The 18,317-nt window shown below is 44.5% G+C and overlaps 2 protein-coding genes across 2 annotated transcripts in view; both read right to left on the bottom strand.

The window, feature by feature from the left end:
• LOC128278565 (thioester-containing protein 1 allele S3-like) overlaps positions 1 to 6,708 on the bottom strand; it is a 13,802-nt gene extending 7,094 nt beyond the window's left edge. The window contains exons 1-4 of the mRNA XM_053017294.1: positions 6,647 to 6,708; positions 6,380 to 6,572; positions 5,624 to 6,299; positions 5,319 to 5,554 (exon numbers count right to left, since the gene is read on the bottom strand). Coding sequence (XP_052873254.1) covers positions 5,319 to 5,554; positions 5,624 to 6,299; positions 6,380 to 6,572; positions 6,647 to 6,708 — 1,167 coding nt within the window. The remainder of the gene's footprint in view (positions 1 to 5,318; positions 5,555 to 5,623; positions 6,300 to 6,379; positions 6,573 to 6,646) is intronic.
• Positions 6,709 to 7,675: 967 nt separating this feature from the next.
• On the bottom strand, positions 7,676 to 10,812 carry LOC128278564 (thioester-containing protein 1 allele S1-like). Its single transcript, XM_053017293.1, is given in 9 exon segments — positions 7,676 to 7,776; positions 7,862 to 8,015; positions 8,084 to 9,345; positions 9,408 to 9,707; positions 9,778 to 9,973; positions 9,976 to 10,165; positions 10,246 to 10,337; positions 10,430 to 10,593; positions 10,809 to 10,812. Coding segments are annotated over 9 exon segments (2,463 nt in total).
• Positions 10,813 to 18,317: the final 7,505 nt, after the last annotated feature.

Below are 18,317 nucleotides of genomic sequence, written 5' to 3'. Positions count from 1 at the left end.
ATGGTTTTGGCGAACTCTCTTTTTTTCTCGCTATGTTTGTTTGATACACATTCGTTCATTTTACACTAAACACCAATTTAGTGATAGGCGAGAGTTCGACCTCTCCCGTTCGCCGCTTCCTTAATAAAGTTGGATTATATTCTGGATTATACTAGGTCTATACGTTGAGAAAAGGACTTTTAAAAAGATGGCTGTACCTGCCGATTGGGACTTCCTAGTTTTGCTGTTCATTCATCATTACCTTATTTTGACATCAGGTAAATGTGTCCAGGTCGCAAAAAAAATTAATCAATTTGCAAACGACCGTTGAAAGGGTTAGATCATGGCGAGTTTTGTGCCCGAAAAAAGCGTTTTGCGGGGATTATTATTTTTCTGCTCCTCTTGAAGAAAACTGCTTCGGAATCGCACCAAATGCTTGTCGGGACTTGTGTTTGGAAGATTGCAGTGCTTTAAGTGGTTTAAAAAATTCCAAAATGGCGATTTTGACTTAACAAAAAATAACGTCGAAGGACTCCAAAAAACGGACTTTCTGATGGGACAGAAAGGAGTGGTGTTTCACAAGCTCCTAAAATCTGATGCAAACGTTAATTCCGATCGCTACTGACAACAAATGATCAATTTGAACCATGCATTTATCGAAAAACGACCAAAATGCAATTCTAGGGGGTTCCAATAGGGGCGACTGGTGGCCCGTGGAAACAAGCACCAGGCCCCCCAAAAAACAAAACTGTTTGAGGATACTATCAAATCACTTGGATGGAAGCTGCTATCCCTCCCCGCGTTATTCCCCAGACTTGGCTCTTTCCGAATATCATTCTTTTTCATCGATGGGACACGTATTGGCTGAGCAGCCCTTCGTTTTTCTACGACGAAGTCGAAATGGGATGACTAATTAGTTTACTTAAAAAGTCTAAGAGTTCTTTCGTCTGGGAATCCATGATTAAGCAGAGAGATAGGAGAAATGTATAGCTAGCGATAGCACATACTTAGAATAAAATAGAAACTTGCAAAAAAAAATTATAAACATTTTTTGTGTGTTAAAACAGTCCTTTTCTCAACGTATAGACCTAGTAGTTAGCCTACTGGCTTAACTCTGTGGTGGCAAACGTGACCATTTTTATGCTGAGCCCAATGCTTATATCAACTTCTGCTTTACGCGCAGCACCCAGAGGACGCCATTCGGGTGGTTCCAATTGGTTTCTGTTCCCAGCGTTTATACAAACACGCTTCTTTTTCTCTCAGCGTGTGTGCAACAGATACATTGTGCGACTTTACTTTGACTTTGGGTAACTTTTAGCCCAACTGCTGGCTACTAGCAAACAAAACCAATTGGTACCGTGCCTTGTAAATACAACTCCGCATGCAATCTATAGTAATCAATCGGAATCAATCCTGTCCCCAATGCCCGAAACAATACAAATGCAGTTGTAAACGCAAACGCACACTAATCGATTGCGTTCGAGCGCCATTTGTTCTGCACTTAGCGCTAAAGGATTCGTAGTATTAACGGCGGTTTAGCCAACATCGCGTCGGATTTCGAATTTGAAATTGCTTCCCAATCGCGTTACACATACAGCCAGCGGCTCCAGTCCAAACAATCCAACTGCCAGTGGCCGAGCCAACACCGGCGGCCGATTGCACAGAAATGCAACTAGCAGTGGTAGCCGTTGCCGGCTGACAACGACACGACACGCTCGTCATGTCAAAATTAAAAGCAAACACCGAATCGAACAAACGGCGGAAAAATTATAATCAAACAAATCACACTTTTTGCTCGGCGGAAAGGAAGCGCTCGGAACCGGAACATGGTACCGCCGAATGGTGCCACCGTGGTTGCTGCGGTTCCTGCACGACCCGTTAGGATCGGCTATTTGGCCGTTAGTTGAACAGTGGGTCCAGTTTGGGCCCAAAATCATACTGACGCAGTCTATTCCACCAATTTGTAGAACAATTCAATGAAATAGCAAACACTCCCTAACTTCGAACTGCCCATGAATTGGAGGGTCCAGAGGACCCCAGCAAGGTTTTTCTGTGGCAACACTCGTCACGTTACTCATTTTAGCCTTATTCAGTCACCAAACTTTCCATAGTCATTTGTGCCGGTCGCGGACACACGAAACCAGCATGTCCGCAAGGAAGCATCGAACATATGCTACGTACCGGTGCTAGTCTATGCCGCGGACCGTTTTCGACGTCGATCGAGTTTCGAAATAAGGCCCGTGTACGAATTGCTTGCGTAAGAATGTTCTGGAGCGCAAAGACGCAAAGCCAGCGAATCAGAACCGGCAGCAGTAAGGACACTTATCTGGACCTTTCCATGAACGAACGATTATAACCAAACCGCACCTTTTGGCAAAATAATCGATTCCTTTGACACCACAAATCGTAGTTTATAAGTTTTTTTTCGATTTCTTTTTTCGTAATTCTTACCTAAATTTTCGAGTTGAATCATCTACAGTGAATACTACGTGGTTGGCTACACAAAAGCCATTTCAAGAGACTTGAGACGCAGAAACCCACAGGAAAGATCTGGTACAGAGAGCCACAAAAGCGTGTTCCACTTGTAAAGTGATCGAAAAAGCTTCAAATTGTTCGCAAATTATCGGTAAAGCTTACCGGCTTACAACATAAAAGTGGGTTAAGCCAATCAAGAGCATCCCTCCAATCGAAATATATTCAACCAATATTGGATTCTTTCGGCTGGCGCCCAACGTGGGGCACGAAATGAACTCGCGATATGACATTAACCACGTTTTTTAACGCGTTTATTTGGGTTACTTTTTACAACGGCAACGTTAATGGAAGCGGCAACGGTAACGGAACGGTAACAGGTTAAAAAATTCCGTGATCTCTCGCGGTCGCTTCTGGAATCCAAGTCCCTTGTCCGATCACGCTTACTCGCGCGCAGGCCGATCGGGCGAGGACCTTCACCCGGTCGGCCTGGTGGTATTGGTAGCTGCGTTCGAAGCGAGGTCGCTCTCCCGTGACCGGTAGCGCAGTCGTTCCGACAGTTAAGCGGGTAGATCGATATTCTCGCCGCTTAACTGACAACCAATCAGGTCGATTATGACAGACGCGGGCCAACGATGTCGGGTTTGTTGAAGGTACTGATTCTATCATTTGATAAAAAATCGTGCCGGATCGTTTTTTAAATTCGCAATAGATCCGTAACAGTTCGCGCCGAGATGGTTACGGAACAATCTGAACACTCTGAAACCGGGCTGCAACAGAGCAAAACTGGTTTATGACTCATCGCGTGATCTGTTCCCCCAAAAACCCCGAACGGTTACTCTGTTCAATTCGAAAAATACCCTTTCCGATTCGATTCGCGGTCCGCTCCAAGTACGCATCTTCAGAACGGTAACCGGATCGGTTGCCGTGTGTGCAAGCATTCAATTAGATTCCGGCCCTTGATGGCGCGCATTCCGTCGTTCCGCTTTCGTGAGAAGGTGAGTGTTGATTTGCATCGTTACTGCAACACTGCAGTTTTGCGGTGCATTGGCTGCACCGGCCGGCTGCAGCGGGGAGTACAATTCGTTGTTTATTTACACATCAATTCGGACAAAACGTGCCGCTGGCTGGTGCTGTTTCGTTGTCAAACGAGATGCAAACCCAGGAGCAGCCTGGACCCGGGATGGATTAATTTTAGATGGCACCGTGTTGCATCTAAAATGCAGTGCAACCGGCTCGACTGCCACAATGCCATCATTTATGCATTTCGATGCACCGGCTGCTGCTGCTGCTGGGCAGGCTCGTCCGGGCTGGCCGGGCTGGACTGGCTGGCAACAAGGTACACGCTTTGCGGGACCGGTGACAAAACAACCGAACTTTATCGGTGCCGAATTTGTTTCTAAATTCTTTTCCCGGTGTAACTGTTACTGCACTCTGCACCGGACCCCCGATCCGCGCGCCACGCGCCAGCCGGCCCAATGAATTATGCACGCGATCACTGCGAGCTGCGATAGCGTGTCATGAATTCGTGATCCGTCTTTTTGTGCCAGGGAGCGGGCGCGATTTACAGGAGCAATTTGCGTCAGGATAACGTGCCGAGGACAGCGTCGACCAACAACCAAGCGGTTCCGATCCGGGCATCCGGAACAAGCCGAACCGGGTGTGATGCTCCAAGTAGGGGAGCAAACACAACCCCAAAACTCACTCATTTGAATATGCATGCCAACGGACGCACCGTGCCACGGCAGAATTGTGTGACGATAAGCCGTGACAAATCGCGCAAATTGTTGTGTTGTAAATAAACCGGAAAACGTTTGGAAAGCGATGAAAGACTAGGCGATTTGAGAAGGCTGCGAGAGAAAAAGTATGTTGCCGAGTGATTTCATTGAAACTGCATTTGTAACGTTTGATTTTTAATTCGATTTTCATGTCAAGCTATCAGTAGTCGCTTTGAGTCGGCACATAAAATCACCGCACTCAAAGGCAAAATCGGCTATCCACACAAACTATACACTAGGTCACACTCAACTGAGAACGATGCCTGGGAACTTATCAATCCTAACAAGGTCAAACTTATTAATAAAAACGCCAAATCCAACCAAAACTCCCAACCCGCGGTAACAGGCAACGATGCTCATCTATTCATCGAGCATTAAAACTAATAATAAAGAATTCAAACAAAGTGGCAAAACATGTTTACAACTCCATCGTAACTATACGGGACACAAATGGCCCTAAAACCAGAGGCGATCTCTTTAGTCTGTGTCCGTCGTAGGATTCGTTACACTCACGTTGTATTAATGTAGCGTTGAAACTCCATGGAGTCAATCAGTAAAATTTTCAAGTGTCCACTTCGATCAAAGATTCACTTTTAAAACCTGATAAATAATGCTTTCATAAAATGTGAATAAAATACAGCATGATTGGGAAATGCGTTGTATTGTACAGCGCAAAACTTTAAGCAAGCCAAGCCGAACGCAAGCCGAACCTCATATTCAAGCGGCTCCAGTCAACCGCCTTCTACAACACTGCCCGTGCAATGACGCACTCAATCCGGCACGAAAAAGCCTCTCACGATGTTTCCCTTGACCAGGGAAAGAAAGGTACATAAATTTTCCAGATACTTCAACGGGGTTTAACAGGCGCGCACAATGGCAGGAGATTTAATGGAAAGTTCGGCCAAAGGCTCCATAAATTTTGACCGGTTACGCTTGCCGAGAGTATGGTTATAAACGAAAGACGGTGTTCTTGTCCGCACTTTGCTTCTTCAGTTGCACTAAACAGTATGTACAATATACAATATAATAAACTATTTAGGTATAAGTAGGACACTAAAAAGGGTTTGGTTGCAGTGTAAAGCTCTTTGCAATAAGTTTAAAGGCACCAAATGTATCGGTCCTAAGGCTCTGCTCATACACTGCATCAAGGCCATCTACTTTCACCAGCGCAGTAACACCCCTGGCCGGCTTGCCGTCCTGAAATTTGATTCTGACGCTACACTTGAACGGTGCTCCTGGCACAAAGTCTTTCGCTGCCTTTTCCAACACGGCGTTATAGACATTCTTGAACACCGTTATAGGGTATCGTCTGGAAACCGTGCGATCTGGAAGTAGACAAATTGCCCAATTATGATTTGACGAAGCGTTCACCGGTGAGAAGTGCGTTACGTTACTTGTGTACTGCTCTTTGAAAATGACGTTCAGCGTTACATCACTCTGGCTGTCGAAAATATCTAATTCGCGATTGAAGGGAAGATGAACTGGAAGCATTCCATTAACCTGAACGGTTTTCTTCTGGTCAAGGTCGTCCTGCTCGAAGTAGAGTTCCAGTGTCGCTGTGCCTGCTACTGGTTTGCCAAAGTAGTAGCTTGCCGTTATCGAAAGATTCAGCGCCTGGTGCTCCAACAGCGGAACCACCGTGGGCTGCACGTCCACGTCGAACGTGGACAGAACATATTCCTTCACTTCGAACGTCTTCGACACCATTTTATCGTGGAAACTCACTTCGATCTTGTAAGTACCCAGTAACGGAGATGGAGCGATGGAGATTTCATTCTCAAACACTCCGGCGTACAGGCGCGCCTGGGTCCATTTGCGGATGTTGTTGTTGGACGAGTCCCTAACGTTTATGTTCAACTCAAACACATCGGACGGTGGCTTCAGATCCACGTCCAGCACGATCACACGGAACTGCACTGTATCACCGGGTTTGTACACGGGTTTGTTGAGCTGTAGCAGGGCTGAAACGGAATCGCCTTGGTACTCAAGTAAGTGTTCCTTGTGAAAGCTGAATCCACGTTGCCCATCGACCGTAATCCGGTAATCTCCTTCCGGCGCACTGGCAGGTATCTAGAAACGGGGCCCGAAACAAACGAATAAACAAGAAACTTCACTACACAGGCGATCGTCATCAAACATGCAAGACGTACGTGGAAGGTGATCATTTTGTTTGAGTTTTGTCGCACGTCCACCAGTTTCGTAAGGTTTAGCGGGCTTACGCCGTCTTGATGATCCATTAGCCGCACCATCAGATCGACCTTGTTCAGCTTGCTTTGAAAGTTACTGATCACCAACGTGTAGTCCCGATTGGGTCGGATCGATTTGGGTCCCACAATCAACAAACTGCAAACATCCGTCAACGCGCTCCGGTTAACTTGTCACCGATCTCACTTCAGAGAGCCCCGTGATGTACTTACCCTTGACTCACGCCTACCAGCAGCACTAGCACACAAACTGCTAACTCTTTTAAAGGACCCATTACTGGATTGCACCATCCGGTTTTGAACGTCTGTTCCGAATGCCGTCTCAGAAAAGACTGCGAATTCGCTCAGTTCCGATCGCGATGTTCAGGCATACACGGGATACGCCATGCGGTGATAAGGAGCAGAAATCCCCATGTTGAACCCAAGGATCATAGCTAAGTGTATCAGTATACAGAGACAAGCTGCAAATCACAAAAAATTACCGTGCCGTGCGTTCGATCAACTACTCACTCACAGACGAGCTGACAAGAGACATTTCCAGGCGACAATGGGCTACTTACTGGGGACGTAGTAATCGTGCACCTTCACCGTGCACCGGCCTTCGGAGCGCCACCTTAAACCGTCGATAGGCAGTGATCACGAAACAGTTTTTCTCGGTCGAAATGAATCGGAACTCTCTTCTCACATTGACAGGATTCCGGAATACTAGCTGAAGTGGAGTAATCCTTTCTCGATGGTTATCAGTACAGTACAGATTGACAGTACGATCGTGCTTAATTAAGTATGGTAGCTTATCGACGATGTAAAACGAACGATCGATCCGCACACTGGATCGATCGAGAACCAGCATACAAACTACTGCATCCTTTATGGGATACATTTTGGAATTGTTCCTTCTTGTTTTGAATGTCTGTTCCGAGTGTCGCCTCATGAAAGATTGCACATGCACTCAGTCCTAACCGCAATGTTCACACATACACGGGATTCCCCATGCAGTGATAAGGAGCAGAAATCTCCATGTTGAACTCGCGGATCACAGCTAAGTGTATCAGTATACAGAGACAAGCTGCATATCACAAACAATCACAGTGCCGTGCGTTCGGATGAGGTTATGCGCAGGAACCCATGCAGCTATAGGACGGTGACGTAATTTTGAATTTCTCAAGCCTAGTTGTAACGTTTAGAGAGACGCTATTTCTGTTTATTTCTCGACAATTTGAACAGAAAAGAAACTACCGGCTATCACTTCGGCACGTTTTTGCAGGATTCCGGGCAGTCTTCCCCTTTGCAGATGTCACACACTTCCTGTTTGTCCACCTCGTACACCTTGATGGCGTTTAAGTCTAAAGTAGGATAAGGAAAGATCAACTACTCACTCACAGACGAGCTGACAAGTGTCTCTTGTCCAGGCGACAATGGGCTACTTACTGGGGACGTAGTAGTCGTGCACCTTCACGTACGCCGGCCTTCGGAGCGCCACCTTAAACCGTCGATAGGCAATGATCACGAAACAGTTTTTCTCGGCGCCCATGTTGTTGTAATACAGTACGACGGACGTTCCACCGTGTAGAATCTCGATTTTCTGAAAACATTTTGCGGCTCAATACAATAAAAACATCGATACCATCTCACATTACAATAAAACCGTACCTGTATTGGGTTGGCATCGGTCGCCTCACTGATCGGGTTGCTGTCCACGACGTAACCGCTGGGGAAGTTCACTTCCACTAGCGCCATGTTGGACCGTTCGTCCGTAAGATTCGGAATGTAACTGCTGCACACGTAAAGCTGCAGCTCGTAGTCCGAGGTGGAGTTCTTTTTCACCAGGTCTAGGTTGAACCGTTCGGTAAAGTTCACCAAATTGAGGCTATATTGGTAGTTCACCTGTAGAAAGCCAACACCGATCCCGCCGACGTCCACGGTCAGCTTTTTCACGCCCTCCGGAATCTCCTCGTAGCTGAACTGATCTAGATCGGTGGAAGTGAATCGGAACTCTTTTTTCTCATTAGCGAACTTTAGCTGAATGGAGTAATCGTTTCGCGAAGGCGAGATCTTCTCCGCCAGTTTCGAAAGCGCTTTCAGGCCAACGAACGTGTCCTGGGTACGCGGGAAACTTCCGGTGCTATATCGTTGGTCTACGAGCCAACGCATAATCGCCGTACCGTCGATGTACATTTTGGCCATCACATACGACAGTAACGCGTAGGCCGTGGTTTCGATTTGATTCGATGCTCGTGGCCAGTAGCACTTCTTTCCTTTCTCAAGACTGGCGGAGACTTTGATCAGTTTCGCAATAGCTTCGGTTTTACGGTAATGATTATTCAGCCAGAATGCATACGTAGCGATAGCAAGATCGTACGAGTCGTTGATGTTGTCATAGTTGCTGCTAAGATATTTCATTCCATTTGAAATAACAGATGGATGTTCCGCGGCTTCAACTGGATTTTCCATGAAGGCAATCATTACATACGAAGTAAGCGAGATTCCTTGACGTAGCGCCCCTTGCATGTCCTTTTGGGTAACCGGAACCATCTCTTCGAAGCGCCCATCGGGGTTTTGTGTGGTTGCCAGCCAGGCGAAGGCTTGCGAGATCATCGTTTTATCCACAGTAATGTACTTCGCTGCCGTTATCATCGACTTTACGACAAAGGCCGTAAGAAAACTCGATCCGCCTTTTCCCTCCCAAACGCCAAACGATCCATCTGGCTGACGATATTTCATCTGGTTCTGGTAGCCTTGTTCAAGAAATCCGGTCGCCTTTGCGATGAGTGCCGCCTCCTTCGAACCGGTCGCCGTCAGATAGTCCAACACCTCTATATTCGGCACGAAACGCACCATATTTTGCTCTCCGCAACCTGTAGGAACGCTAAGCAGATCGCCCAGGTTTCTCACCACCGATGTCAGTATGTTGGCTGCAACAGAAAGCATGGCTTTGGATATCGTGTAATAACCGAACAGCATAAATAATACTTACAGACAACCTCAAACCTAATGCTCACCGAGCCAACGTCGGCCCTCTTGTCAATGTTCAAAGGTAATTCGAAAGATTGATTCTGGTATTCGTTGAGGCAAAAGAAGCGTGTTTGCATCCTTGGCTGTACCAAGCTTTCTGGCAGGACCCGGATAACTCTCTCGATGGCATCGTGTTCCTCGCCGAGCATGATGGAGGCTTTCACGCGGACCGTCATATCCCCCAGTTTTTTTGCCTTCACCAGGAACGAAACAGGCACACCGACGTTCGGTGGAACAGACAACCTTTTCGTATGACTAAGCTCTGTGTTGAATGGGAAAACACGATTGGACTATAGCGTTAGCTAAAAATATACTTTTAAATACCTACTTACCACCAATTTCCTTTCCAAAGAACTCGGTTTGGTTCGCAATGTTGTACATCGTCACGTCGGCAGTATATTCTGCACCGAGTGTGTTGAACAGGGTAAACTGCAACACAACGACCTCATTGCGCTTGATGGAGTACGGTAGGTTATCGACGATGTAAAACGGTTGCAGCGTAGTGAACTGTATCGGTTTCTTGATCACTTGGCGACGATGATTTTGGAGCGCGGTACTAATTGGGCGGTAGCATTCAGCTTAAACTGGAACGCGGTACTGCGGGTCGGTCTGAACGAGCCCGAATCTATAATTTCCCCCTTCGAAACCACGTAGTAAATGAAGAACGTCATCGTTTCGGAACACATGACCATAAATTGTAACATTTGATTTATCTTAATCCTGCAAAATCATAGAACATAGAAGTTATCAGTTCGGAGGAAGTGCGGAATAGCGAATGCTGTTGGCTGTCCTCCACTTACGGTGACTTAAGTTCAATTTTTATGTACGAATTAGTTGTTCGCTCAACCGGTTCGATGGACTCGCTGAGAAGTTCGTTATCATCCACCGTGACCTGCGACAAGAAACGGAGAAAAATTCTTTGAGCAAAAACGAAACCCCGCTATCGCTCTCTGTTGCGTTTCACTTGCAACCTTTAACACATACAGTCACTTGCAGATAAGTCGTGTCAGATCTAGGCCGCAACTGTAGTTTAATAATGCCGTCGTTATCGGTCCTGAGGCTCTGCTCATACAATGCATCAAGCCCATCTACTCTTACCAGCGCAGTAACACCCTTCGCCGGCTTACCGTCCTGAAAATTAATTCTAACTGAGCAGAAAAGGGAAAAGCTACCGCTGTGCAGAAAAAAAAGAAAAACAAACTCTCCCCGCGGAGAGAGAAAGATCGCGGCGAGTGCGGCTGCGATAGTTGAATCCAATAGGTTTCGAACATCCTCAAGCGATAGTTGAAGGGAAGGAATAGGGAAGGAGCTATTTGATGTAAGTTCTTCGACGATATAACTTACTTCGCTCGGAATATCTTACTCATACCGAGTATTTGATTAAAATTAAGCAGTTTAAAGCTGCTCGTAACACGCTGGTAGAACGGTGCCGTCAATCATTTTCAGGCTCGCTACAAAAGGCGTAGAAATATCCCGGCGTGTAATTGCAGGATCCCGAAGAAACGTGTTGGTACGCAGGAAGTATGTCCGTTTTCAGAGAGTGTTCAACCGTAACTCGTTCTTTTCGTTGCGGTAGCGGACCCATCCTCGCTTATCACCTGCTGGTAGCTCGTCCACGAGTTCTTGGATAAGCAGAGGATTATTCAGACGTTGAGTCATGCTCGCTGCTTCCAGGTGATCGCACAATTGTTCCACCTTATTTCCGAACGGGATAAACTTTTCTAATTTTTAGCCCTTGGGGATCTAGACGCCTTACTTTTTCTAACAAACTGTGGAGCAACTGCTCTGAACGACCATACAGTTGCCGGAGTTTACTTATGACTTTAGGTGCTGTCTTACGTAGTAGTAATTGCCCTCTCACGTTCTCCAAAGCGGCCCAACCTCCAAAGCGACGTTGAGAACGCTTTCTGATTTTCTTTCTCAAATTGTGGTAGAAGCGACCGAATCATGTGTGAGGATTGGTCATCGGCCAGCAGTCCGATCGAAAACAAACGCGAAATTCCAGGGGAATTCAAGTAAAAGGTGGAACAAGGAGAAAGGAGAAGTTTTGAACCACGACGTTCGCCAAATCCCAAATGCCGACCTGCAACAAAGTGAAACCTTGTAAGATGTGCAAGAGGACGGGCCATCGATTACCACTGTCGTACGATGACCGCTCTCTGTTCGCAGACAAGTTTAAATTGTGTAATCGCTTGAATCGGTAGAATTGAAAATCGGTAGACAAGTTGCCCCTAAGATCGGCTCAAACGGTCGACAAACTTATGTTCCCTAGGCGGATTTTAAACGCCCTAGACATTGCTACCGAATACGATTATTTTTGAGACTTATAGTATAAGATCCAATAAGATCATACAAACATCAGCATCCGGGGCTACTGATAGGTTTGAATAATTTGACTACGATTACGCCCATCGAAGTTGCAGCGCGAAATGCAAGAGAACCTTTCGCGGTACGGTCGAGGCTAGGATGGGCAATCTATGTTCCTACTGGTGTAGAATTCGAGACTCTTTTTTATCTTTGTACAATTGTTCTTTATTTCACACTTCACTCTTCGACGTTCTCGATCTTCATGCCACCGCGGCAGTTTAAACAATGATTACCTGTTGTTGTTCTTATTATCTTTATTATAGAGATTTTGAACTTGAAGTTTCTTTCATCTCTTTTTGCAGATTTGTTGGTTGATTGTTTTGGATGGTTTTATATTGTTGGTTTGTTGGTTTATTGTTTTGGATGGTTTTATATTGTTGGTTTGTTGGTTTGTTGTTTTGGATGGTTTTTAATTTGATGTTTTGTTGGTTTATATTTTGTAGTAGAGGTCGGCTTCTTTTAGGTATTGTATTAAGGTTCTGATATTATCCGCGTTGTTTGCCAGTGCTGCTGGCAGGTCGTTTGGTATGCCTAGCTTTCTTCTCACTCGTTCATATGCTCTGCATTCGATGATTAGGTGCTTTACTGTGGTGGGGTTTCCGCATGTGATGCATGTTGGTGCGCTTTTTCTGTCCATCAAATGTTGATGTGTAATTCTTGTGTGACTGATTCGCAATCTCGATATGATTCTTTGATGGTTGGGGTTAGGTGGGTCGGTCCATGGTAATGTGTTTTGTTTGATTTCATAGAGCTTGTTGGTATTTTGATTTAAATTTTCCCATTGTTTGTCTTAAAAAGCTCGGATTTTGGTCCAGCGTAGAAGGTCGTCTTTGGGTAGTGGGTTTGTGTTTTGGTCTGTCTTTTGTCTGCCAGTGTTGGCTAGAGAGTCAGCATGGTCATTGCCATTGATACCGAGGTGACTGGGTATCCAGCAGTAGATTATGTTTTTGTCTTCGTTATGTTATTTATGTTATTTATTTATTTATGTTATTCGTTATTTCTTCGCCTGTTCTATGTTTTGTATGTATAGGTGTCTGGATGTTCCGGAAGGTTTGCGTGGCGGTTATATTGGCGGGGACCGTGCTGTTCCAAGATCTTTCTCTGATTCTGCAGAGAGCCTGGACTGGAGGAAGCTGCTTGTTGGTTAGTTGTTTGAAGTGTTCTTTTATTCGGGAGGTTAGTTGTGTTGCTGGGAATTGTTTCTCATTGAGTCGGCTGTAGGCCGATAAGAGCTTGTTTATGAGGACTTCGTGAAAGTGTAGTTGGCCTGATTCGCATAAGAGTGACGCTATGGGGCTTGATCTGAATGCTCCTAATATTGTTCGTATGAAGTTGTTGTATATGGTTTCAATGGGTTTTAGGGATGCTTTACCTAAGGCTATTAAGTAGAATTCTGCTCCGTAGAGGAGCTTTGGAAGCAGCCAGTTGTTGAGAATTTTAAGAGCTGTTTCTCTCCATGCTCTTTTTCTGCTAGAGCATATCTTTCGCAACAGCTGATAGTGTTTTATTGTGGAGGTTTTTAAATATTCAAAGTGTTTGGTGAAGGTTAGTGGGTTATCTATTACTATTCCTAGTAATTTGTTTGCTCTACGGTTTGATATTTTGGAGTTGTTGATGAAGAGTTTTTGTGCTTTTCTGCGGTTTTGTTTTGTGAACCAGAGTATGTTAGATTTACTTGCTTCAATGTGGGGGACCATTGGGAAACGGAAACGGGACCATTGGGGCACCTTATTGAGTCCTTCTTGTAGTCTGGTTTTTGCTTCTTTTGGGTTTTTTCCGGTAGAAATTAGTGTTGACATATCTGCATAGATAAGTGGAGTGATATTTGTTGGTAGAGATGCTAGAAGGTTTTGGGTACTGATGTTAAAAAGTGTTGGGGAGAGTACTGCACCTTGCGGTACTGCATTTTCCAGTGTTTTTATAGAGGATCGTGCATTGCCTATGACAGTTTGGAATGTCCGGTTTTGTTAGGAAGTTTTGTATGAAGGAGGTAAGTTTGCCCCCGATTATCCAGGAGGTAAGCTGTTGGAGGATGGAAAACCTCCAAAATCTATCGAATGCTTTTGAAATGTCTATTGTAGCGCAGAAAACATGTTGTTCTGTGTTAAGGGCTGCATGTAGGGTATCATCAAGTGCGGCAAAGTACAATTCCTCTCCAATGCCTGCCTCTCCTATAAGTTTGTTATTTTCCAGAACATGGGCGAGCCTACGGTTGACCATTCTCTCTAGTATTTTGCTTATACAGCATAGAAGGGATTTTGGTCGGTAATTTTCTTTTTGGTGTGGTGTTTTGTTTGGTTTGGGAATAGGTACTATACGATCACGCTTCGGATCCGATGACCCATTCCTGCGGGCAATTGGGTCCTTCAATGCCGCAAGCCCCCTGTTCGACTTCCATCTCCCCGTCTCCTCCTTCCGCTCCCGCCTACGCGCCTCCACCGCCACTAGTATTTAAGAACTTAGTATGTAAGCTTGAATTTGTTAAGCCACCGGCGACCAATTTAATAAACGAAATGAAATGAAAGACTATTTTTCCATGCTGCTGGTATGATTCCAAATTTTGTTGTAGATTTTTAGTAGAGTGGTTTGCTCTATTGTGGGTAGGTTTTGAAGGAGTGGATAACTTATGTTATCCGGGCCGGCTGATTTGCCTCGACATATGTTAAGCGCATATTCTAGTACTCTAATGGTAAAAGGGTTATTGTACGACTCACTATTGTGTGTGTTGAGGTCGAGGGTGTGGGTTTCTTCTTTTGTTTTGGTTTTCTGGAAGGCAGTAGAATATTCGGAAGTAGCAGATGTTCGGTAAAAATGTTCAGCAAAAATCTCAGATATTTTGTGTTGGTCTTGGATGAAAGAGTTGTTTTGGTGTATGAAAGTGATTGGTTTTCGGGGTTTACTAGTTTTGCGGGTCGATACCAGAGGGCGCTGCTACGAATCTGATTTTTTTTTGTGATATTGGTACACTCTTCAAATGAACGTATGTAAAATTTCATTTCAATCGGTCACTAAATTTTCTTTTACAAGCCATTTAGTATCGACGTGTCACAGCATATTTTACAGCTGTTATGACGTCATCATTTGATGGAAAACGCTTTTCACGCATAATTTTTTTTTGGTCTGACCACTGATGGAAGTCGTCAGGGGTCAAATCTAGTGAATACGGTGGATACTCCAACAATTCTGACTTTAATTCATGGATTTTTGCCATTTTCAAAATGCTCTTGTGACACGATGCATTGCCCTGATGAAAGAGGATGTTTTTCTTCTTCAAACCCGGTCTTTTTTCACGAATTTTCGCTTTCAGTTGGTCTAAAATGTTACATAAATAATCAAAATTTATTGTTTTATCAATTTGCAAGTAATCCGCTAGCAAAATTCCATTCGCAACCCACCAAACTGATGCTAACATCTTTTTAGGCAATTTTTGGACGAACTCGTTTCGGAACCGAAGAAAAAGGTTCAGACCACTCCTTAACCTCTTCTTTTGATTCAGGATCATGGTTATAGACCTAAGTCTCATCCCTAGTGATGATTCAATGCACAAAATCCACTTTACCCTATCGAAAACACTTTAAATGTTGTCAAGAAAGATGCATTCGAATGCGTTTTTAGCGAATGCGGCACCCATTGTGCAAACAGCTTTCTGGAACCCAAAACTTGAGTCAAAATATTCGTTATACTGCTCAATGGGATGGCTAGGCCTAATACTAAATTTCTTTCAGTGGTTCGATGATTTTCCAATACGTCATTCTGTATTTTTTCTACGATTTCCGATGTTGTGTCTGTTTTTTGACGTTTTTGACATGGATTTTCTTGAAGGCTACTACGACCGCGTTTAAACTCAGAAACCCCTAACCCCCTAATTGAAGGCGAAGAGTCCTCATACACTTTCAATATTCGTTCATAATTTTCCTTTGCCTTTAAACCAATCCGCCAGCCATGAGTGACACGTCGATACTAAATGGCTTGTAAAAAAAAAATAAGCGACAGATTGAAATGAAACATCACATAGGTTCATTTGAAGGGTGTACCAATAACATTAAAAAAATCAGGCCCGTAGCAGAGCCCTCTGGTATCGACCCGCAAAACTTAATGAACACCCTAGTATTTCGATAGTGTGGACACAGTTGATGGAGCGATCAGTCGAGCAAAGCAAGTGCGCTTTGTACATTCCAAGGTGGACTGCGAAATACGAAACTGGGTTTCGATCTCGACTAAGGTACTCGAAAGTCTGGGAGAACGTGATCGCGGCGAGAACGTGATCGCGGCGAGAACGTGATCGCGGCGAGAACGTGATCGCGGCGAGAACGTTCTCTTCAATGCGGACAAGATAACTGAAAACGTGCGTGTGTTGGGAATATATCAAGTTGGCTAAAAAGTAATCCATTATTTTTGAATGAAATTCAAAACATTATTTAAGAAACTTCCGATGGTCCGATTTACGTCAAATATGTACCGTTTTGTTGGAAAATTTGTTGTCTTTTCAAAATTAAAAGACTTGGCTGGGCTTGTAATATCTCCTTTGTAAAAGGATTAGTCGTTATCGACAAAAAACTGGAGCAATCCATTTGTACAATCCTTTTTTGATCTAAGTTTTTCATCACTCAGGAAATTTTGTAATGCGCGAAAAAGGTGTAAATCGCTTAGTGCAAGGTCCGGATAATACGGTGGATGCATTAAAACATCCCAAACAAATTCCCGGACTTTCTGGTGAGTCACTAAAGACGTGCGTGACATTTCGTTTTCCTGATGGAACACAACACCTCTTCTGTTGGCCGATTCTGGTCGTTTCTGGTAAATTGGTAGCTTCAAACCGTGCAGTTGTTGGTAGTAGAAATCTGAATTTATTGTTTAGCCACACGGAAGCAACTCATAATAAACGATTCCTTTCAAGTCCCACCCAAATACCCAGTAGAACTTCCCTAGCCGTTATTTCTGGTTTGGCCACAGGTTAAGCTGCTTCAACACGCTTAGACCACGACCGACTTCACACAATATTGTCGTAAGTGACCCATTTCTCATCCCCAGTACCCATCCGTTTAAGAAATGGGTCGATTTCGTTCCGTTTGGCAAAAACTTCGCCGATGGCCATTCAATCCCATGCCATGTTGTTTGATGTAAATAGGGTGGCGCCCAAACATCGAGCTTCTTTGTAAATCCAGCTTTGTTCAAATGGCTTAAAACTATTTTATTATTAATCTTCAGTCCCTGACCGATGCTCTGACTACTAACATGCGGATCAACTTTGATTATTTCTGTGATTTTATCGATATTTTCGATGACGTGTCTGCCTAGGCTTTAACATAAAAAATAACTGAAATGGGTAAACGAAACCAAAATTTATCGCCACTAGCTGTTAGAGTATCGGCACCGTAAACAGCATGCAAAACTTCAGCGGCCTAGCTTGAATTTTCGCCTTTATCGGACAAAAAATGTAAAATATACCGAATTTTCTCTGCGTTGACCTCCATTGTTAACACCCTTTCACTTACAAACGAATGGAACAAACAATAAACAATGAAAGCACTTTTTAAGTGTAAAGTATAAGCTTTAAAACGAGCCTAAACTTGAAACTGTACGATGAATACTTCACGAGATATCGATCACTAAAGACATCTACCGAAAAAATAATGGATTTCTTTTTAGCCAACCTTATATAAGCTGCAATCCACATTCAACACTGAACATCGTGAACATCTCAAACTATATTTCGATGGCTGTGCCCGACAAATCGCCGCGTGCTAAGTTGCGTAATGGGGTTTTTGACCCACTGGGGTTTCTCGCTCAGTTTACAATACACGGAAAAATATTGATGCAGGATTTGTGGCGAACGGGATGTAGCTGGGATGATGAGATTGACAGCAAATCATTAAGGAAATAGCAACGGTGGACGGAATTGCTTACGCAAGTGGCGGCTATCCGTATTCCTCGCTGTTATAACGGTAATTCAGCGACCACTGCGAAAGAATCGTTACAACTCCACATCTTCAAGGATGCCGGCGAGCAGGCGTATGGATGTGTGGCGTACTTAAGGGTATTAGCAAACTGCGCATTCGTTCGGTCCAGATCGCGATGTTCAGGCAAACACGGGATTACCCATGCGGTGATAAGAAGATAAAATCCTCATGTTGCACTCACGGATCACAGCTAAGTGTATCAGTATGCAGAGACAAGCTGCAAATCACAAACAATTGCAGTACCATGCGTTCGGATGAGGTTACGCCGAGGAATCCATACAGCTATAGTACGGGGACGTAATTCCGAACCAGTCAAGCCTATTTCTGTTTATTTCTCAATTATTTTCGACAACCAACAGAAAAGAGTCTACCGGCTATCACTTCGGCACGTTTTTGCAGGATTCCGGGCAGTCTTCCCCTTTGCAGATGTCACACACTTCCTGTTTGTCCACCTCGTACACCTTGATGGCGTTTAAGTCTAAAGTTGGATAAGGAAAGATCAACATCCATAACTCACAGACAAGGGACATTTCCAGGCGACAATG

Source organism: Anopheles cruzii, chromosome 2, assembly GCF_943734635.1.
Source record: "Anopheles cruzii chromosome 2, idAnoCruzAS_RS32_06, whole genome shotgun sequence".
Taxonomy (NCBI): Eukaryota; Metazoa; Arthropoda; class Insecta; order Diptera; family Culicidae; genus Anopheles; species Anopheles cruzii.
This window is presented reverse-complemented; position numbering and strand designations above follow the sequence as displayed.